The sequence below is a fragment of the Kogia breviceps genome, chromosome 8, assembly GCF_026419965.1.
Source record: "Kogia breviceps isolate mKogBre1 chromosome 8, mKogBre1 haplotype 1, whole genome shotgun sequence".
NCBI classification, from domain to species: Eukaryota; Metazoa; Chordata; class Mammalia; order Artiodactyla; family Physeteridae; genus Kogia; species Kogia breviceps.
Genome location: NC_081317.1, coordinates 76,467,337 through 76,491,435, shown reverse-complemented (window position 1 = coordinate 76,491,435; position 24,099 = coordinate 76,467,337). Strand labels below are relative to the sequence as shown.

Sequence of the window (24,099 nt, the reverse complement as noted above, 5' to 3'; positions counted from 1 at the left end):
GGTAAGAATACTCTCAGAGGAAAATAACTAATTTTTTTTTTTTTAACGAATCTGCAAAAACAATTCAATGGAAGAAAAACTACCTTTTCAACAAATGGTATGAGAGCAACTGGATAGTAAGCAAAAAAAAAAAAAGAATTTTGACCAAGGTATGATCTCACACTTTACACAAAAATTAATTCAAAACAGATCACAAACTGAAATGTAAAATGGAAAACTATAAAACTTTTAGGAAAAACAGGAGAAAATCTTCAGGACCAAAGGTTAGGTAAAGAGTCTGTAGATGTGACACCAAAAGCAAAATCAATGAAAGGAAAAATTGAATCTCATTAAAACTTGAAATGTCTCCTCTGAGAAAGTCTTTCTCTATTACGAAGATAAGAATACAAGCTATAGACTGAGAAAATATTTGCAAACCACATATTTGACAAAGGACTAATATGTAGAATATATAAAGAATTCTCAAAAGTCAGCAATATAAAATAAACAATGCCAAAATACAAAATAGTGACAATATCAAATGCTAGTGAGGTTGTGGAGAAAGTAGATTACTCATACATTTATGATGGGAAAGTAAAATGGTACAGCCACTCTGAAAAGCAGTTTGATAGTCTCTTAGGAAATATGTAACTACCATTTTTTTAAAAGTGAGGAATTTTTATGTCTCTTGTTATTTCATCTTTATACTGGTTCATGAAATATAGCAGAATATCCAATTGTTACAATGCTGATGAAATAAATCCATTATTATACAAAGATACTCTCTCAATAACCTGTACCCAGATGGTAAAATGTATGAAGTTCATTTTCTAACTCTGTGAATATTTTATTTTGTTTAATATGTAAAATCTATTTCATTAGAGGATTATAATTTAGAATTCAGGCTCCTGTCCCTTGATATCAAATTAAACAACTGCATTACACACAAAAGAAAATCAGAATAGAAGAACCAATGACACACCAATTGTCCTGTAAAATCATTTTATTTTCTGTGACATAAACATCTTTCTCAAGCAATGTTGTTACTAGAACAACCTCTTTATGGGGTTTTATAGTTTGGAGTAAATATATTTTTAAAAAAACTTATCTCTATTATATAGAGTTGAAATAAAAAATGATTTATAGGCTATACTTTTCAGGAAGGAGTTACTAGACCATATTCCTATTGAAGAAACTTTCCTATTTAAATCTATGATATGGAATGGAAAGATATGGTTAATAAGTCTTCTGATCAAAAAGCTTGAGATCATCAAAGGAATGTTTAGTCTCCTGCACAGAGAGACACCAGGATTTTTTCATAATCTCCCTTGGTTTCATCCTGTTGATAAAAAATAAAGTATGAAACCATAATCAATAGAAGGTATTTTAAATTATAGAATAATTATTGTATTAGACTTAACAGTTGTAGAACATACATCACAGTACATCTATTTTCTAGGATCTTGGATAAGAATATCACTTATTAATTAAATAATATAATTCATATAGCAGATAACTAATATTTTAATTATTATATGAAAAGCAATAGCTTTCAAAATTCAGATTGCAAACTTCTCTGAATTGATCATGTTATATATTAGAGCCATTATTTTCCAAGAATGAAATACCACACAGAATTAAGTGTAACACAATATAATTTCATATCACCTCTGACTTGCTCAACCATAGTGAAAGTTATAAGCCCATGATATTCTCACTTTTTCTTGGTAGATTTTAGTTATCCAATATAAATGCCAAATTGAATTTAAACAGTCACTTATCTTTCATTAAGTTCAAAACCCCTTGACTTGTCTTTTTTTACTTCTTAACTTGAACATGTATTTATATATTTCACATATGACAAAATTAAGGAAAAAGTTAGAATAAAAAGGTTCAAATCCTCTGATCAGTATTCATTGATCATAAATCATTATATAAATCATTATATCTCTCTACTAAAATATTTTGATTGCTAAATGTATGTATGGGAAACTATTTCCATGACTATTGAAAAATTTGCAGAGTCTTTCATTATAGAACTCACTAGTAGATTTTACCAGTGAAAGTTCAGTTTACTTTAAATTATGTATCTTTTTAAAAAATTTTTATATTTTGGCTGTACCACATGGCATGCAGGATCTTAGTTCCCTGACCAGGGATTGAACCCGCACGCCCTGCAGTAGAAGTGCGGAGTCTTAACCACTGGACTGCCAGGGAAGTCCCTGTATCTTAATATAACAAATTAATCTTACATATGAAATTTACAGATACAATAAGTCAGCCTTTCTCTTTGAAGAAGTTGCAAAAGTATTGTCATCTGTGGGGTTAGCATTATGAAAGTCACAACATACCAGGATGGCTTGGCAGAGAGAGACACCATACAACTTCTTATAGCATGCTTTGATGTCATTCATGTCGATTTCAGAACGGGACACCATAATCCTGATCAGTGTCTTATGACGAGTTCCAATACCCTGTCCAAAACAAATGATGGTAAGTGTCCTTCATGTTCAGAGCATACTCTTAATAAGGCAGGATGTGGGTTTGAACGTGAAGCTCTTTTGCTCACCTATATAGTTTCTATGGAGAAACTATTACCACATTAAAATACACACACACACTTCACACAAGTGGTAATAAAATGACACAAACCAAACTGTGATATCAGCAGCATATAAAAGAGCTTTCATAACCTCCTAATTGGTCTTCTACCACCCAGTCTTTCCTCCGTCTAAACTATTCAATAATTACAAATGAAGTAAACTTTCTAAATTATAAATCTGATCTTTCCATTCATCTATTTAAAACCCTTCAATGGCCTTCTGCTGCTTTTAGGATGAAAACCAATCATTTTATCTGGGCTTACAATGCCCTGCCTAATTCTACAACTTCTTCCACCATGCACCATCACTCTAATTATGTTTACTATCCTGAAAGAGACATGATATCTCCTCCTCCTGGACCAGTCTGGCTTTATCCCTTCATCTCGTCCACTTCTGCTCTCCTCTGGTTAATTCCTTTTCAAATATCAGGTCTTAGCTTAGCTGACAGCAAGACTACCTTGATTTCCAAAGTCTGGGGCACAGGCCCCTCTTCTGCTCTTTTACAATACTAGGTATTCATTGTTACCCATCTAATTACCTCACTAGATAACAGCAGGCATGGGGTCAGGGACTGTACTGCCTACTATTGATACCTAGTAGCACAATGCCTATCACTTCATAGGGAGTCTTTCCTATTAATTGAATAGTTAGATCGCTCTCTGAAGACTTCCTTATTTTGGAGTGGCAAAGGAAAAAAAAAGACAATTTCATAACTTGTCACAATGTAAGCATGGAGATGACATCCTATATAATAAGATGCATGCTAAATGATAAAGTTAAAGTGAAGTGGTTAAGGTATCTCAAATACATCTTAATAACACCTTCCACTTCAGTGATCTTAGAACAAAATTTAAAAATCTTAGAATGACATATAAAGCAATGGCATGGAAGACAGAATAATAAAAAAGATAAATGAAGCTTAGAAAGGGGGAGATTGTGCAACTTACAACCTTAGCAGAAGTAGGTTACTAAAATCATACATTAAAAGAGGAAGCATATCACCCTTCCTCTGCTGACTGAAGTTTTATTTAAATCATGAGTAATCTACAAATTACATTCAAGCTCACCTTACTATCTTACCTATACTATAAAAGAACATAACAAATCTAACAGAGAATTTTATTCTAATAAGGAAGTATACTACCTCTTGCATTGGATGGAAAAGTAATTCTTTTTAATGGAAAGATATTAAAATAAGTGTAATTTTCAGGGCTTCCCTGGTGGCGCAGTGGTTGAGAATCTGCCTGCGGATGCAAGGGACACGGGTTCGTGCACCGGTCCGGGAAGATCCCACATGCCGCGGAGCAGTTGGGCCCCTGAGCCATGGCTGCTGAGCCTGAGCATCCGGAGCCTGTGCTCCGCAACGGGAGAGGCCACAACAGTGAGAGGCCCGTGTACAGCAAAAAAAAAAGTGTAATTTTCAAACAATATGAGGTTTTCTGTTCTTCTTTCCATACACCATAATTTATTTTCCCTAAGCAAATCACATATGTTGAAAGTTACCTTCATGGCCTGATGAAGCTTCTCAGCAAAGAACATTGATGGGCTTGTGGCACACTTCACTGCAAGACAGGTATATTTTAGTTAACATACTTACCACCAAAAAAAGAAAGATGCATGTGACAGAAACAAGAATATAGAGTTTTGCAAGTAAGATTCTATTCTCCATCCCTGTTCCTTACCCCTCCTACCAATATGGGATATTTGGCTTATAAGAATCTATTCTCTAGATGGTGACTTTGAATATTCTGTCCTCTGACAACATCACTCTTTTCCTATTATCTTAAATCTACCCAATAGCAACTTCAGCATTTCATGCTATCCTGAGTATACTCTTCATGGAAACAGGGAAGCTAGTAGGTGTTAAAGGTCATGCTGGCATGAAAGAAATAGTTTTTCATGTTGTGATAAGAAAAAAATTTTAAATGGAACAGGACAGTCTTAAAATATAAGGCAGCTGCCAAATATTATAAAATACTAACAGATGTGTCAATTAGTATGATTCTCTACCTTGATACTCAAAATGTGGTCTATGGACCAAAAGAATTGGCATCAACTAAGAGCTTGTTAGAAATGCAGAATCCAGGCCCCACACCAGTCCTACTGAATTAGAATCTGCATTTTAACAAGATTCTCAAGGGATTCACATGCACATTAATGTTTGAGAAGCACTGCTTTTAAACGCAGGTCTCCAAACCTTGACTGGTCATTTGAATAAAATGGGAAACCTTTAAAATCCTTTTCTTCTGAAGACCTTTTCAGAAGCCACCAGAGACCTACTGAATCAAATCCTTTGGACTTGCCCAACATTACTCAGTTAGCAAGTGACAGACCAGAATGTGGATCTACATTTATTTAATTCCAAATCCTATGCTCTAAATGACCATTTTGACTTTCTCTGTGCCATGCCCAGCCTGGCGTATTGCATGGTAGTCTAAGTAGGTGCTCAGTAAGTATTGTCCACCTGACCATCTTTTTAAAAAAGGAAATAATATCTGTTATTACTAACAAGGCCATTGTATAACTTTAACTAAATATTTATTGCCGTTATCTTACATGTTGCCTCTACTTGAAATATAAATTACATCTGAGTTTTTGTTTTGTTTTGTTATATTTTGTTTTGTAAATCATGGGGCAGCATGGACAATGCAATTTCAAGTTAGAAAACTCTTCCCCCTCCAGGACTACATACCAATAGCTGTGAGGCATTTCTCGATGTCACCTCTCAACTCCAGGTCCAGAACTTTGCTCATGTCAAGCTTACTGTACGTGGAGTACTTCTGAAACACTGAATATTAAATTTAAACTAAGAGATGTACAAAACATCCTATTCTTTAGCAAACTTGAGCAAAATCAGGGCAACTGAGTCAAAGTATTCCTTAGGAGGACTGAACTTCAAAAAACACATTTTAAAGCTAATTATTCAACTGAGCATATTTTGGATACATCATCTTCTCTGAGTAATGTAACTTACATGGCTATTTTGGTGCTTCTGTATATTTTGGGGAAATTTTTGCAAATGTTGACATTTATTAGAAGTGGCATGTGATTGACAGCCATAACACTACATCAGAGATAAGTGCCATAACAAATGGATCTTTCCTTATATAAAGATCTGTGTAGTAGATTTCTCTTAATTTTAACATTAGAAATCGGAGTGCTGTTATAAAAATAATAAACTTTAGGTAATCATCATGACCTTGCCTTTGCCTTGACTTCCAGAAGTCAAGAGCTAAAACTTGTGATTAAAGGCAAGAACTCTTTTTTTGGTTTTTGTTTCTGCAGCATCTAGATATTCTTCTTCACTTAGCCATGAGTTGTTTTGTTTTTCTTCATTGTAATTTCATTTGTTCTGTTGTATGTGTATATGTTGTCAGACCTATTCCAAATATTTTAGGGAAAGGAAATAGTAAAAATAACAAATTAATGTTCTACATGCCAAAGTCATAAAATGTGTTTCAAATACTATAAAATGGTGGTGGTACAAAGCTGGACAAATGCACAAATAGCAAGAAGGGGTCAGGAACACTGCATCCATTTGGTATCAGAGTGACAATGATTAAGATTTCTCTCTTTCCTTTCTCTTATTTATCCTAAACCCCCCTGCATCTTCTATAAACAATCCCAGGAAACATTTATTTTCTTCTTACCTTTGCGAAGATGGGCAGGGCTTCTGGTGGTAAGAATGGTGATGAACACATTAATATCTGTTCCTTTCCTTCCTTCTCCTGCTTCATATAAGGCCTGTCAAGAAACACAAAAATAAACACTTGAATAACTGCTGACTTGCTATCTGCACAAGAATGTTAGATCTCTTCAAAGATTTTGGAGGCAGCAGCTGCTTTGTGTCCAATACAATCAGAGCAGGCAATGCTAAGATTGTAAGTTCCTTAAAGATGGGAACCCTATTTTGTCAAGTATTTTCCACAGTATCTCTCAAGGTGCCTTGCGAACCCTAGAGACTGACTATATGTTTGCAGAATAAATGTTTGTTAAATTAAATTCCTTTAAGATTGCACTCTGTATCAAGGCAACTCCAAGGGAATGTCTAATTTTTAATTTTATTTTTCATTGTTCAAAGTAGTTTTCAGCAAATGGTACTGGTAAGTCAATAATTCAACCATTACCTAGATCTTGAATTTTGATGTTAGAATTTCTGGATTCAAATTCTGACTATGCCACTTAATAGCTCTGTAATCTTAGATAAATAGTTTGACCTTATTAAACTATAGATTTTCCTCTTTTGCAAATGAAAAAGATAATCCCTGCCTTATTGTCACAAACATGCTCTATTAACTTTGAAATGTTAATTACCATCCTCTTCCTGGGTCACACTAATCCATGTAGCTGCCGTAAATATACATCTAAGAGCCCTGATAGCCTTAAAATGGAAAGCAAATTCAGAAATATCACAAGCAAATAAGAGTAATTTCTTACTATGGGCAACTATTCAAATGCTAACTTTGGTTCTTTGGTATGATTGCACAATTTCTATTAAAATGTTCAAATTTCCAATGGGCATAAGAAGTTATTCTGGACTTTCCAAGCAAACATCTGATATTCATGCATTCATTCAACAAAAGTTAATAAATGCTTATTATGTGCAGGATAATGTACTGGAAATAAGTTTCCATTCTTACTAACTCACTGTGATGAATTTGTAGAGAATACTATCCCATGAGGAAGGCATATGTAAATAATAGCTGTCTTTTTTTTTTTTAACAAAAATTCCAGGCCCTAAAATGACACAGTTTTTCTAATGTTGCCAATGGATTGATGTATAAATAATAAGCAACCTCGCTGAAACGATATATAACAATATGCTTGAAAGTATATAAATGTTATAATTTTTATAATTTTAATGTCATTACAATAATATTTTTACAATAAAAACTTACACCTCTAAACCAATGTTCACTGTTAAAAGAATATTAGATGTGCTTATTCTTTCCACTTTACTTTCTTATACCTGCTAAAATAAAAATTGTTTTCTCAACCAAACAATTCTTGGGAATAACAAATCAAGTTCTCATTGTTTTCCCTCATTCCTCTCCAGCTTCATGAATAGTGCTGAGAACACAAAGACCACATTTCCTCTCTTTGACCGCTTGAATGCAGGAAGGTAGGCATCGTTCAGGGAATGGACATTAGGTACTGTTGTCCTTTTGGAGGATCTCAGATTTGCTTTCATGTGGAGGACCTCAAGTGGTACTCACCTCAGGTAGGACCTATTTGAAATAGGAAAGTGGATTCTAGGAGTATTTGTGAGTACTTGCTTACCCTGGCATCCTCATCAGCCAAGTCGTCCTTTATGGCAAGATCCTCACATCGTTCACCCTGAAAAATATCCCATTCTTTTGTAAGTGGTTTTCTAGCATGTAATCACATGATGTACTTAATTCCCTTAAAATCAGATGAGTAATATTGTTTGCGGGAAAAGGAATGAATTGTTCATTTCTAGAGAGACGAAATCTAAGATTTTACTTTTCATAAAAGAAGAGGCATTTCCTGAACTATTTGAGTTATACCTTAGAAAGAGAAAGCAAAGCCTTCCGGTAATCTCCAGATGTGTCTGAGGTGAGGTCTTTAGCCAGATCTCTCTTCAGTTCTGAGAAATAAGAAAAGTATATTTTGCATTAAACTAGTGATAAGTAATGGTGATAATAATAATACCTGACATCTCTATATTGGCTCACAATTTGCAATGCCAAGTGTTCAATGACTTAGGGGACACATTTCAAATATTATGATTTTTTAATAAAAATAGAGGAATCAGAGCAAGCACAATTTTTGATCATCAAATTTATTGCCTATAAGGCAATTAAAACAATTTAGATAATACTGTGAAAAGCTATAGCTCTAAAGCTTTTGCTAACAAGAATAAATTGCATAGGTGTACATTATTAAATAACTAATTCTGAAATAAAACATACCAGAATTTAAGCAATGAGATGAATAGAACAGTTATTTAAAAGAATAAACCAGAGGAACTTGCTTGAACACAGAGTATTTATTTACTTTAAAAATGATAAATATCTTATATGTAATATATTTTAGTTATGCATGTATATGTGTATGTATACCCGTCTACCTTAGATATAGATGTAAAACTTTTCTTTTTTAAACACCCATACTTCACTTGCAAAATAATGCCGTATTAGCAAAAAATTAACTGAATTTATAATTCACTAGAAGACAGAACAATTTAATAAGCTGTCATTGAACTGTATGTTGGGAATAATTTATGGATATTTACCTTTGTAAACTATGTTTTATCAAAGAAAAAAACTAATAATAATGCCCCTCTTGATGGTTATCACTGATAAATGGATTTAAGATAAATATTGATAATGAGATATGAATTGCAGAAAATGAGGTTAAAAGCTTCCTTATTCTGGTTCCTTTATTAGATTGCTGTGAAAATAATACACAAGGGCTATTGTATTCTCTATGTTTGATATTAAAATCAAGCAGAAATATCCTCTGTGGTGCTACGTGTTAAGCTGGGAAAACAAAAAAGCTGGGGACTTAGGAAGCTAGAAAAGGAAAATACTAAAGACCCAGCACTGCCCAGGACCCACTTGCATCGATACTCTTTATAGTGTTGAGCATACCACTGAAATGAGATGTTTCACTGAATAGATAACATGAGCCACTGCTGGTCTTTCATCTCCATGGATCTATCTGGACGTTGAGAGTAAGTGAGTCATTTATGCTCATAAAGGTAAATTTAGTTTCCATCAGAGAATTATAAGCACCAAGCTCTGTACTTTTTCAAGGACAAATGTTTGGGGTGTTTTGTTGTTGTTGTTATCTTTTCAAAATGGAAGACAACGGGACATTTTTATGAAATAAACCTCAGAAAGATAAGAAATGTTTTTAGGAAATTCTTTAAATTCAGTGCTTTGAATTAAGTTTTCCATGGCAATAATATGTGGCCATTTGTCCCAAAGGGACATTTTTTATTAAAGTGAAAACTTGATGAGGGCTGAGACAATTGGGTCCCTTATCTGCACCCCAGCAGCTCTAATGTGTCTGGTAACAGTATGTACGTGCAGTAGACATGTGATAAACAATGAAGAAATATGTTAATATGTAGTTTCCAAAGTCCCCATAATTAACATCCACACTCAATGTTTTTTTGAAGTATATCAGATTTCCTTTCCGACTAAGGCACTTGGGTTGTTGGACATTAAAACTTACCTTCTTTATAGACTCTGTTAATTTCTTTGATTTCTCTGTTACTTCTTGATGCCAAAATTTCATTCAGAGTGTCTTCATCAGTTCCAAGGCCCTGAATTGAAAAAGAAGAATAAAAGAAATGTAGAAAAATCTTCATTCAAGAATATCAGCTAGGGCTTCCCTGGTGGCACGGTGGTTGAGAGTCCGCCTGCCCATGCAGGGGACATGGGTTCGTGCCCCGGTCTGGGAAGATCCCACATGTTGCGGAGCGGCTAGGCCCGTGAGCCATGGCCGCTGAGCCTGCACGTCCAGAGCTTGTGCTCTGCAACAGAAGCCGCAACAGTGAGAGGCCCGCGTACCCGGAAAAAAAAGAATATCAACTAGTTTTTGTGCCCCAAAATTTGTTCGAATCTGACATTTAGTCAATTTCTCACAGTATTTAGTAAATATCCACAATATTTAATAATTACAATAAGGTCTATCTATTATAGTGCTCTAAAAACAAAATGGGTTTAAAGCAAATATTTTGGGCAAATATGTACAAAGAGAGATCTATGATATATAATAACATCATGAAGATAGTGGAAATAACATAGTTGTTAACACCAACATTTATTTATTCATTCACTTATTCATTTTATAACCACTGATTGACGACCCTATACTAGTTGTTGAGAATACAGTAAGAGGCATAAGTGGATTAGACATTCTCTTGAGGAAAGGAGTTTTGCTTAAATTAGATGATTTACCTTCATGGCAGCACGGAGCTCATCAGCATCAAACTGGGCTGGGGTTTTCAACAGAGCCAAAGCAACTTCCTCAAGGTGACCTGTGAGGGCTTTCTTCAGAGCTTCATCCAGGGGCTATAACAAGGAGATGTTATAACCTTCTAGTAAATAACATGCAGGGTGATACAGTAATGTGGTGTTACCTGATCTTTAGATAGTCTTACTGAGTCCTAAACCCAACCATTTTTTAGAGCTCCTTCCCTTTACATAGAAAAGGGTACCTGATACTTAATATCTTAATCTTTTAGATCTAGAGTGATTAGAATGAAATTTACTGAATTCATTGAAAATTTCTTAAAGGACAGGGTTCTCAATCCTTTATACAGGGAAGAAATCACAAAGCTCAAAAGATAGGGGTTGTGTATTAACAGAAACAGTAGTAAGAATACTTTAAAGATAATGAATTAATAACTTTTCCAACCATTGGGATGTGCACTGTTCAAATAAGCACTATAATCAGACATCAAATAGTTTTCTAACTGTACTCCTTAAAAAAATTACCCATTTTTTGTATAAAAATATAAAGCTTACTTTTAAAATAGAATTATATGTATAAACTTTACATTCAGACATTAAACAGTTCAGTTTAAGTTTCAGCAGAAGACACATTTCAATCAGAACATATTTCTTATTGCCAATAGTAATCTTGATGTCTGTTATGTTCAAGTTAAAGGCTTGTCTCCAACACAGAACACCACATGACATGTGCTAAGAATCAAGATGACAAAACAAGATATAAAACCAGGAAATTTGCTAGAATTGATTACATTGCAACCAAGAGGATAAATACAGTAATCTTAGTTGTAATGGAAAAACAGTGGTTAGAGACTGACAGAACTAGGCAACTGTGCTTCAAAGTCTATACTTAAACATAAAGATGACTGAAATTAATTATCTCAATTAACCACTCCAACCTACCTTTCCTTTTTCCTGGAGATAGGCTGCTTTGATCTGCTGACGCTGGGCATTGTTTCTCTTAGTTAGAATTTCAATGATGGTTGCTTCATCCACACCTGGAAATAAAGGGCCCCTAGACTTCTAAAATCAATTTTCTTCATCATCAATAACCGACATAAAATGGTTCATTATCAAGATGCTTCAAAGGAAGTTCTTAAAACTAAGAAGGACAAATTTTACCAGACTGGGATATGGATGTGATACTGCATATCAATGGAAGCACTTGGGATGACATTCCGTTCACTTGAATGAGAAAGGAGGAAGAAATTGTTCCTGGCCCTCAGTGTTGCAGTGTTTGTTTCCTAGTTCAAACCCTAAGTGTGAGCAGAGGTGTTGACTTCAGCATTGAGCCTGTTAGAAATGAGCTTTGTGAGCGTATCTGTTGTAGAAGTAGATATTCTACCGATTTGACGAAAATTTCCCAAGTGCTGAGAAAGGAAATATATCTTTGTTGACAAGGAAATCTTTTTATCTTCAAAACAAAAGACTCTTTAAATTGCACATGTCTGTTTTTTAGTAGCCATTCTGAAATTTCTAGGAGGGGACTGTTTTGGGGAGACAGAATTACCTTTAGCTGTGATTGCTTTATGCAAGGCCTCAACATCTGAGGATGGATTAAAGCAAGGAGAGGGGCTTACTGATGACCCAGGACCACCTTTGGATCCTTTCACAGTTTTCTGTGGATGAGAGAGAAATAAATTACTGTCCATTCACTTACATTAGTTTCTATTTAAATATTTAACTGAGTTATTTTATTGTCACTTGACTTACGATGTATTCCTCCTCTTCATTGTCAATAAACCAGGCCTGCTTGAGGAATTCAGTTACCATTGCCATTTTTTAAGGATCTGAAAAGAAAACAGGTCGATGTGTTTACAAACCACAAACGCACCACACATAACACACCACTCCACCTCCTTACATACACAAGACATAGAGCAGCCTTGCCTTTACTTTCCAGGATTACTCTTAGGAGCATCATAAAATGCTAGATTGGGGGTTTTTTAAAAGAGAGTCTACTATCCTTCAACAGAAACCCATAGCCTCAAAAACGTAGCTCTTTCTCAGCATATTCAGTCCTCACCTTAGGGATCAGATGACTTCTATAAGTAAGCATATAGGCTAAAGAGAGGAGCTGGTGTTTCACTTCACTGCTCTAAATTTACAGACCACCCACTGTATGCCAAGCACTGAGGGTGCCAAAACATTGAAACATCCCTTGGCTCAAAGAACTTGAAGCCAGTGTGTGCTCTCCCTAAGAAAATTCAAAAGCTAAAAACAATTCTTAGAGGAAGTTCTTGGTGACCTGAGCCTCCCCTGAGAATAATTGAGATTAGCAGGAAAGTTAAAGAAAACAAAACAGAGAGAAACTTGTCATATTAGGGAAGTTGAAAGAAGTTTACTAGAGCAAGAAATGTTAACAGAAGCCCAAATTTTAAAGTTTAAATATATTTCCAAAGGTTTGGCTAAACATTAATGGATTTTTTAAAAAAGAAAGTTATATTTCAGAAAGGTCATCCTGTATCATAGAGAATGGCTAGGAGATGAGCAAGAGGGAAGATTAGAGACCATTTAGTAAGTTGTGGGAGAATCTATGTAGGATTAATGAGGACTTGAACAAAAGTAATGGGTAGAGGGCTTCTCTGGTGGCGCAGTGGTTGGGAGTCTGCCTGCCGATGAAGGGGACACGGGTTCGTGCCCCGGTCTGGGAGGATCCCACATGCCGCAGAGCGGCTGGACCCGTGAGCCATGGCCGCTGAGCCTGCGCGTCCGGAGGCTGTGCTCCGCAACGGGAGAGAGGCCACAGCAGTGAGAGGCCCGCGTACGGCAAAAAAAAAAAAAAAAAAAAAAAGTAATGGGTAGAGAAAGAGCATAATACTGGCATTTAAAAGGTAAAATAATCTATGACTAATCTGCGGGAGTGGATTCAGACTCAAAACTCTATAGAAAGATATTCAGGTGATATTTCTCCCTGAAATAATTGTTTTCTTTTCCATTCCGTGGTATAAAATTATTTCAGTACCTGGAGTAATCACTACATTCACATTTCTTCCTATTTGAGCTGTCTAAATACTAGTCCTAAATGTGTTTTTCTACCCAACATAAAAAACCCAGAAAAGGATTATTTCATAGCAGGTGCCTTGCTCTAACAGGATTCATTAGAGTGAAATTGCACCATGCATGCCCTCGTTTGGAAAACTCTATCTTAAAGAAAATTGCCTGACTTGCTGTCGTGGTTCAGCAATATTTTTACTTAATAAAACATGTATATTTTTAAAACCTGAAGTATGTTAAAAATTAATGCATTCTCTGAGTTATCTACAAAAGAAGCCATCAATGATCCTTTTTGTCTAGGGATTTTTTTTTAGGAGCTCAAGCTCCAGGTCTACACTGATCTATCTCTCCATACCCTTTTGTTTATAGGTGGAGACAGCTATCATGAGTACATCTGAAGGAGGTTGGAAGGATAATCTTAGCAGTTTTAAATTCTTGCTATGAAGCTAAATGACTCATGAGGAGTAAAACCCATAACCTGATTCCTTAATGGCATGTTCAGACAAAGTATTTCAGTCCACACCTGCTGAAAAATGGCTGTAGTTGCAAATAATGAGATTAAATACATGAGAGAAATAATATCCAAAGCAGAAACTATCTCCACTTAATTATCATGGGGATTGTTCAAATTACTGTTGTGTCATCTGTAAGAAGAACCAATATATTGTGCACTCAATCTCTTCCCCACAAGCAACTGATAAATTTAAAGTTATTTCCTGTGGTAAAGTCATGGTGTACAATTTTGCACAAGGTTTTAGTTCCTATTATACTATAATCTGGTGCAATTGCTGTTGGCACATGGAGTGTCATTTTCCATTTGCTTAACTGGCATATCCAAAACTTTTTGCAATTTCTGGCAAGGTTTCAGGTATTTAAAATGTCAATTTTTATCATCGCATCCATGCCCTTTATGAAGTAGAATCCTCAAAATGAGTGATATGATCGGTCACTTAACAAAGTACTTTTCCCTCAATTATAGAAATATGTGTTCCAATATTTCCACTCTTTTCAATTAGAAAAGAAAAACTTCAAAAGAGATCAAAGAAGAGATTAAGGATCTTGTCAAAGGTAATTTAAAAAATGAGCCTCACAACTTCAAAATAAATTTTATGGAAACTTTACTTCACAATTTTTTCACTTAAAAATGCTTACATAATGTATCAATTTCTGAAAAAACAAAACTTGAGAAAGCCTAGAAAATGATATTGCTCTATTAATTACTTAATACAAAATAACAAAAATAAAGGGGTTGAATAATTTGTTTGACACAAGAGTATCCATAGAGGAGACAGATTTGTGGCATATCCTCTGTGTTCCTAGATTTTAGTCTGAAGCCATTTGGATGGCCTGAGGGTATGATCTGGAATATGGTCAAGCAACCTGAATAGAGCCTACTCAGGAAAGCAATTAGAGGAAAATGGAATCTCAATTCGGCCAAATAAGATCCACTAGCTCTCAGCAAAGCTTTAAGACATAAGGATTGTGGCAGGATGTACAAATCCTCAAGGAAATAGTTTTGATCATGTACTGCTAGTTAAGTGCTCAAACGCAGCTACATGTTTTAACAGAACCTTGAATAGTTGCAACACATCTTACAAATACCACAGCAAAACTATTTTGCTCAGACTGTATTGCTAAACCATTCTGTGTGTGCAATACCTAACTTCTGTATGAAAACCAGCATTTTGTACTTCATTAAACCCATTCAGTAATTTGAAGGTAAGATTTCTTAACTATAAATAAATCACAAACATGCAAACATGTTTTATAGATTGCCACATGCTATACAAATATTTGTCATATATTTTTACTATTCAGAGAATGATCTAGTCTATGAAGTAGAATTGTACAGTAAAAAAAAAATTTAATAACCCTCTGAGTTCACAACAGGTTTTATTTTTTTCCATCTTTCTTTTAAGTTGCAATGTTTAGAACATGTACTAGGTACTTAAGAGCTTATTTTATTAATTTTCCTTGGCTCAATATATATTTAATCTGGCTACCAATGAGCTCTGAAACCAAGTTTATCTCAGTCCTTAACATCATCTAATTTGAAGATGAAATTGACCATTTATACATAGGCTGACCTATATGGAAATTAAAAATATTCCAGAGTTCTTCTAATTAATCATCTGTGGACATGCACTGCCTACCAATCTCATTTATCTATGAAAAAATGTGTAACTTTTTAGGGATTAACATTTTTTAGTATGTGTCATAAGAGAGCTCTCTTCCTCTCATTCAGCAATAAATTAAAGAAGGTAAATATGCATAAAAAGATGCTAGACAGAGAGGGAGCTATGCTTACTAAATGTAAGGTATTCCAGAAATGGTACATTAGCAGTTGTACCAACTAGACAGTTTGAGAAAACTAAGGCTTATTGTATGAAAGTTAATTTCCTCATTTTTTTAAACTGCACTATGGCTGAAGTATCTAGAGACATAGGGACATCACATCATATCTGCAGTGTTCTTTCAAATGATATAGAAAAAAATAACTATATAAAGAGGGTGGAAGGGGGAGGGGGAAGAATTAATGATAAAGCAAATGTGGTGAAAGGTTAACACTTGGGGAACCTGGGTAATAAGTATATGGTGATTCTGCACAGTATTCTTGCAACTCTTCTGAAGGTCTGAAATTATTACCGAAGAACAGTTTTTAATAACTTTAAAAACCACAATTTCTGGGCTTCCCTGGTGGCGCAGTGGTTGAGAGTCCGCCTGCCGATGCAGGGGACGCGGGTTCGTGCCCCGGTCTGGGAAGATCCCACATACCGCGGAGCAGCTGGGCCCGTGAGCCATGGCCGCTGAGCCTGTGCATCCGGAGCCTGTGCTCCGCAACGGGAGAGGCCACAACAGTGAGAGGCCCGCGTACCGCAAAAAAAAAAAAAAAAAAAAAAAAAAAAAAAAAAAACCACAATTTCTATCTCTGTCAGCTTCATGAAAGGCTACTTCCAGAATTTCTGACAGAGGAAACTGAGTTTTGTGGTCTATCATGCCCTTCCTCGAGACAAGTGAGAAAGATCAGAGTTCTGCAAAGACAGCAGCAGAAATTTGATCCTCACAGAGGACAACATCATTATTCCCATTTTCTACCTGGGTAAACAAAGTGTAATTTCTTCTGGCAGTTTTCTAGATACTAGTGGCAAGCCATCAAGGCATACATAAATCCATGCTATCTGATTCCAAAATATTGTATACGCTTTTAAACTAGTGACCAAAATATTGTATACGCTTTTAAACTAGTGACCAAAAAGATGATAAGATCAATGTTATTTTTAATAGCTTACACTTAAGAATCAAATTCATTCACAGTTAACCCATGGAGACTGTGGCAGGTTTCACCCCGGCCTGAGGGAGTTTATTTTTCAATGCTTTGGCCTGTGCATAGTTTTTTCCCTCGAATATATATTTCACAAGTCTTTCCCACACCTACTCGTTTGAGAAAACGCAATTAGTCTGTACAACGGCATGACTTACAAAGAGCCACTTTATGAAAGGTAGTCTCATGAATGTTTTGCTTCTAGACTTTTGAGTAGGGTGTTCCCTTTGCCTAGAATGCTGTTTCATCCTCCATGTCCAATTCCCTTTGCCTAAATGATGCTTCTTGTGAGGACTCAGCCTACACCTCATGACATCCTCCAGGAGGCCTTCCTTGGTCCAGCACTGAGGTGAGTGACTGACCTTCTGTGTGCTCCCAAAGCATCCTGCATTCACTCCTACACTTGTCCCTATTGTTCTGCATTATCACTTTCTACTTACTTATCTATATTTATAGCAGCATTCCATGGGGGCAGTGATAACCTACCATTAATTATGAACCTCTAATCCCTGGCAGAATGCTTTGTACTTAGTATGCCAATAAGCATTATTGAATGAACAAATATTGTATCAGTGCTAATTATTCAGGAAAAAATATCTATACTAAGTTAACAAATATTTTCTATCCACAACTATAGGATGTAAAAATAAGAATTGAGGAGTCCTGAGCCCTAATTTGACTCTCTTTAGCTGGCTGTTTGCCCTCAAGAAAACATTTAACTTCTCGGCAGTGGGGGAGAGGGTCTCCATTTATAAAAATAAGAGTGTTGAAATACACAGTAGCTAAGATTCATTGTAGCTCTCAAGTGCCAGTCTTAAATTTCACCTCAAGCAGATGGAGGTGGAGAAAATTAGCATAATGAATGAAGGTATTATATAAATTGTATCTGTTCTGATCTTTCTGATAAAAATCTCTCCCATTTTAAGGAAAGAGGAAATCATTTACTGAAAAAACGGCTTTTGGTTTATCACTGAAAAATAATAGGTCCATGGTTTTAAATAGGTCATCAATTAATGGGTCTAGAGAGGATTAAGAACCAGCTCAGCAAGCTAACATCAATAGAAACCAATCTTTGGAGATCATTTGACTGAAAAAGTATTTAATAACCATGAAACTCTAGCTGGTTTCTTAATAATAATATTATTAACAGTTTTGTCAACATCCATCAAATGTCAGATATCTGCCAGATGTGGTTGAGCCTGGGGCTACAGGGTGGTTAACATAACTTCTGGAGAAGGGGCCATTTGGAAATTATGAAACCAGCATTTTACCACATTTGAATCGTTTTGCAATGTGCCTACCAAAATACATTCCTGCAAACAGGAGAGAATATTACTTTTTCAAGGTCCATACATAATTTTAGACACAAACAAGGCAAGAAAACGCACACCTTTTTTGATTAACTAGCACTAAAAATCATATGTTATGTCATTTAACTTAACATTCGGAATGAGCTAAGAAAAAATTCTTGAAGGAACATTTGTAATAAACAATAGCCAAATATATGGTGAGTATTCAAAATCTCTCACTTTTACACATATATCCAACACCAGTAAAAACTCTACTTTAGATATGCTTTTTGCTTTTCTAAGGAGTTTTATGGCCATTAGCTCATTCAGCGATCAAGAGGCTACTAAGTGGAATATTTTTAGAGGGCCGTACAGGCATTCCCAAGAGATAACTTATCTGAAACCACCCAGGAAATACTTCCTTTCCCCTTAGGTTTTCAAATCAGCACTTGAAAAGCCTGTCTATGACACAGAGACTACAGGAAAAAGAATGTGGCCACACCCTCTCTAAATGAAATGATTAATAAATGGATCCTCTTATTTACACCGCATGAGTGAACATAACCGTTAATTTCAAAATCTTAATTACAAAAGGCATAATTGCCACTATGAGGTCTGAATCTATTTTGTTTTGTTTTGTTTTACAAAAGAAAAAATAAATTATTTAAGTCCTGCTATTTTGAGATTGATCCCTGAAACCTATGTCTGGGTTCTTCTGGCCTGGCTCCTCACAGACACCACCATCCATTATGACTTCCATGCATACACAGCTCTTGGAGACTCATAACTTGTAGGAAAAAAACACATTCTTTCCTTCTTTTCCATGGTAACTCACCAACAGTACAATAAGCCAGAATTAAGCAAAGTTTCCTTATTTTTAAAATTGTATTTCTTTTTTAAAAAATTGTATTTCTTAACTAAGTAAAAATAAAACATTACAATTTGTGATTCCTAAAATGTAAATAGCCAGTGTAATTTTACAGAAAGATTTATCAAAGGTGTAAGTGCAGCTAGCTATAAATTACACAGAAGTAACATTAAACACTGTAATGGGAAAAGTTTTCAAAACAGCCAAAACTACCTAAAAGTAAAACCAAGACTTACCTTTTTTTTTCGCCTCCGTCCAAAGACCTAAAGAGAGATTCTTCTCTGAATGGCTCACGCTGGAAGTGGAACCTTGGGCTTCTGATTTTATAGAATTTGAAAGGAGGCCACACCTAGCAACCAGAAGTTAGTAACGGGCTGCCTTTTGTTTGAAATACTGGGTTCAGTCTTGCTCAAAGAAAAGTGAAGCAAGCCTTGCAAAATTACTCACTAAACCAACTCAGAGCTGACAGCACAAAGGAAAAAAACCGGAAATACAGATTTTTTTTCCCTCTTTAGTTTGCACTGTTTTTTTTACAGGGGAGTAGAATGCAAGAGATTTTCAAGTATGCAGTACTAACTGCCTCAATCCTGATACCAATGATTGGCATACTTTTTTAGTCAAATGAATTGTGAAATGAAAAATCATAAACTTTAAAACAAAATAAAACCCCCTTCGGTTAAGTCCCAGCTTCATCACTAATTACTATATGATCTTGGGGACATATTTAACTTCCCTGAATTTGTTTCAACTTTTGTGAAATAGGGATAATATTTTCTAGGCTGCCTACTTACTAGAATTCTTATGACAATAAGAAATAATAATTAAGAAATTAAGAAATAATAGGGACTTCCCTAGTGGTACAGTGGTTAAGAATCATCCTGCCAATGCAGGGACAAGGGTGAGAGCCCTGGTCTGGGAAGATCCCACATGCCACGGAGCAGCTAAGCTCCTGTGCTGCAACTACTGAGCCTGCCCTCTAAAGCCCGCGAGCCACAACTACTGAAGCCCACACGCCCTAGAGCCCGTGCTCCGCAACTAGAGAAAAGCCTGCACAAAGCAAAGAAGACCCAACACAGCCAAAAATAAATAAATAAATTTTTTTAAAATAGTATATATTTGTAAATTTTAATGTTATGCAGTACTGGATAATCTTCTATTTCACCAGCATTTTTCCTGCCTTCAAAATAAAAGATGTCTCGTGCTTGCAGACATCTTGTTGATATAAATAAGAAATAAAGCTCCAGGTTGTCTCAAAATTTCGAACAAAGTTAACGCTAGAAATATGATCATTATGACATTCACAGAAAATATTGGCATTAGAGGAAGGCTTATGCACATTAATTTTTTTATAGAATAAGTTATATATATACTTTAATACAAATAGATCCTTGACATTCTAGAGAATTTGAACAATAAACCAGAACTATAACATGAAAGGATTAGTGGAGCAGCAGCTATCATGGAACAGGTATCATAAGAAATTTCCCACTTGACACAAAGACAGGAAATTTGTTCTGGTAGCCTCGAGAGTGATTCTTTTTTTTTTTTTTTTTTTTTTCTGTACACGGACCTCTCACTGTTGTGGCCTCTCCCGTTGCGGAGCACAGACTCCGGACGCGCAGGCTCAGGAGCCATGGCTCACGGGTCCAGCCGCTCCGCAGCATGTGGGATCCTCCCAGACCGGGGCACGAACCCATGTCCCCTTCATCGGCTGGCAGACTCCCAACCACTGCGCCACCGGGAAAGCCCGAGAGTGATTCATTTTTATTCTTCATGAAACCATACAAAGTTATGTATGATGTTTCCATTAAACTATGCACAAGTATGAACTCTCTCATAGCATTAGTGTTCAGTTTAGTGATTTAGTTTAGTGATTTGTTCTTTCTCCTCTTTTCCTCCTAGATATCTCAAGTAGTATATATATATATGTGTGAGGTTTGGAAAAATCAGTGAAAAGACTTTAAGATTGTCAGTTTTTATAACACATTCTAAATTCTCAATGTTAATGTTAATGAAGTCAACATATCCTGGAGTAGGATGATCATCTAATCTAAATATCTGAGAAAATGCCAGTCTATATTTTATCACCTACCATAAGTATGAATTGAACTAATTAATTAGGTACTAACTAATTAATTGATTGATATTATTGCAAATTGATCTCGGACAGTTGTAGACCAGCTTTCTTATACCACATTTATTTTGTCAGGTTTTAGGGAAAAGATGATTACACAAAATTTGTTTTCAGTTTGTATTTGCATTCCTAACTTTGATAATGGAAACGCTGGAACATTTCTGCGTAGTGATAATCCTGTGAAATGAAGAAAAAAGTCCATGTACCTTTTATAAAACTACCTAAAAGAAATATATAGACTCATTTTGTTCTGTTTTTGTGGTTACCAGTAGCATAAACCTGGAAGAATTGCGTTATATATTTGGATTTGTAATGCATTGGCAAACCTATAATGGCAACAATAGATGTGGTACTTGTGGCAGAATTAAGGACAAAAAAGTTAGAGAAACATTTTTCCAAAATTAACTTCCAGCTATAACTCTAAAGGCAATGAAACTGCCAAATATAAAAAGAAAGTCTCTAATCATATAGGAATATTGCCATTAATAATCTACTGGAAACCACCCCGTCCAATAATAATGTCAAATGGATTTGTGGAAATAAAAGAAAACATATCGTATGTTTTCATTAACAGCTAAGGGATAATCACTGGTTAAATCCTTCATATATAGAAATGCCACATACTACAACTCCGGAGAAATGAGTCACCACTCTTGCTGTTTCTAGAAGATGACTCATGAGCTCCATTTATTTTACAGAGAGAGAGAGAGAGAGAGAACAGAAAGTAAAGGAAGAAAAGGAAAGAAAAAAAAAAAAAAACAGAGTTAAAAGCAGCCACTATATTTTGTATTTTCACAGTATATTTATCTCTACTCCTGTAGTACAGACCTGATAGTGAAAAGGAAATAAAACAAGGAGACAACATATGCAGTCTCTCACACATGTTATACTTTAACAGAGCAAGAGTATTTGCTAAGACTCTGGCAAAACATCTGATTTAAGTAAGGGGTTTCCTCCACCCTTTTATGTTAGGTCCTGTCTAAGCATTACTTTTCATGTGGAGAAAGAGGTATATTCAGAAACATCAAGAACAGCATTTCACTGAAATCCCAAAATTTTCCCACAGCTTCTCACACCCATTATCCACAGCCAATGAAAATACTGTTTTAGTTTGTATTTCTAATGTGTTCACAGGTTAAAGAATTTTGAGAGATAGTGTTCTAAATGGTTTTCCCTTTATCTCTGGAAATGTCAAATACTCAAATAATTATCACACACGTACACTAAATTACTGATTGTTATTATTATCATTATTATTATTACTGTTATTCCCAACATCACATGAAATAGAGAAATAATTTTTTTTTCAAAGTTTACCTCCTCAAGTTAATGAAATGGTCAAATGAAATACTGAAGGCCAAAGGAGGGCATCTTCATTGGACCTCACTTAAATAAAAATAGACAAAATCATCTGTGTGTAACAAGTTAAAGGAAGGAACTCCATCTTCCTAACACATCAGTGTATGAAGGTGACTAATTGAGAATGTGAAGGAATACCATTTTGATACATTATCTTGCTTTCTTGATGTGGATTTAACAGGAAAGAATGAAAGTTATCACCCTGTCTTCCAAAGAATTAACCATGACCAGACTTCCTTATCCCCATGGACTTTTTTTTTTTTCCTACGTGCTGCCACCTTTTTCCTTTATTCCCATCCTCATGAGGTGCACCTCATGCACCTCACAGAGGTGCCCAGAATGATCTCTGCTCCCCTGACTCCCATTCTCATACTTTTTAATTGAAGTACAGTTGATTTACAATGTTGTATTAGTTTCAGGTGTACAGCAAAGTGATTCAGTATATATATATATATATATATATATATATATATATATATATATATATATATATATAACTATATATATAGTTATAGTTATCTTTTTCATATTCTTTTCTCTTACAGGTTATTACAAAATATTGAGTAGAGTTCCCTGTGCTCTACAGTAGGTCCTTGTTGGTTATCTATTTTATATATAGTAGTGTGTCTATGTTAATCCCAAACTCCTAATTTTAACCTCATTCTTCACCTTTTTCCACCTTCAGCTTTTTCAGGATCTGTTCCCCCCTCCCCCTCCCAAAACACACACCTGAGCTTGGGTTCCTCTCCCTTATTCTTACTCCCCCTTCTTCGCTGCTTACCCCTGTGGGAGCACTTGCCAAAGCAATTTAAAACTCTCCGTTTACTTGTATGTGCCCCCTCTAGACAGGCAGCTCCTTAAAAGTGGGAGCAGAGTCCCTCTGTCTGCAATCTCAGAGCCAAGCCAGAGAAGTGTCTGGCCCACAGCAGCTGCTCGATAAATATTTATTAAATGAAAGCAGTAATTAATTAGCCGCATCCAACTATAGTGGAAAGAGATGGACCCCTCAAAGCATCAAACACAGAAAAGCACCTATCACCATAATCAGGCACAGAGTGGGTGTTTAACACAAATGTGTTAAATGGATCAGTTAGATATTTCATTAATATCTCTACAACCCGTCATCTTGTATTTCTGATATGCACTGATTAAATGGGCTTTTGTGGTCTGGATGTCAGCCCCAACTCTTAATAGGAAAAAGCCTTTCACTTTCCAAATAGCTTACCAAGAAACCCTTGGAAGAGAACCTGTTGGTAGGCAAGGGCTGAGAGTACAACAGTGAAACACTGTTTATCAAATTTAGCTTCTATTAATCTACTTTAATTTCTTTTTACCAAACCCGTAAGTGGATATCTACTTGTCTCTTTAATAAAATTACAAATATTTTCCCTCATTATTTTCTTCCTGTATTCTATCCTTCCTTCCTTTATCGTCATTTTTTTCCTCTCACCTAAATGGATTCAATGTTTTAAGAGCTATTATAACACAATAAAGAGATGAACAGAATCATTGACCAAATAATTAGGACAAGGTAAAAATCAAAGCAGTATATAACATAAATAG

General features: G+C 35.4%; 1 protein-coding gene across 1 annotated transcript; it reads right to left on the bottom strand.

Moving 5' to 3' along the window:
- Positions 1–964: 964 nt before the first annotated feature.
- ANXA1 (annexin A1) lies at positions 965–19,528 on the bottom strand. The gene is made up of 13 exons (XM_059071161.2): positions 19,280–19,528; positions 12,281–12,357; positions 12,078–12,186; positions 11,471–11,565; positions 10,514–10,627; positions 9,786–9,876; positions 8,111–8,190; positions 7,863–7,919; positions 6,233–6,326; positions 5,275–5,370; positions 4,086–4,144; positions 2,331–2,453; positions 965–1,318 (listed from the first exon to the last, which is right to left on the bottom strand). The coding sequence occupies exons 2-13, from the start codon at positions 12,344–12,346 to the stop codon at positions 1,262–1,264; spliced, it is 1,041 nt and encodes a 346-aa protein (XP_058927144.1). The 5' UTR covers positions 12,347–12,357; positions 19,280–19,528; the 3' UTR covers positions 965–1,261.
- Between the last annotated feature and the right edge of the window lie 4,571 nt (positions 19,529–24,099).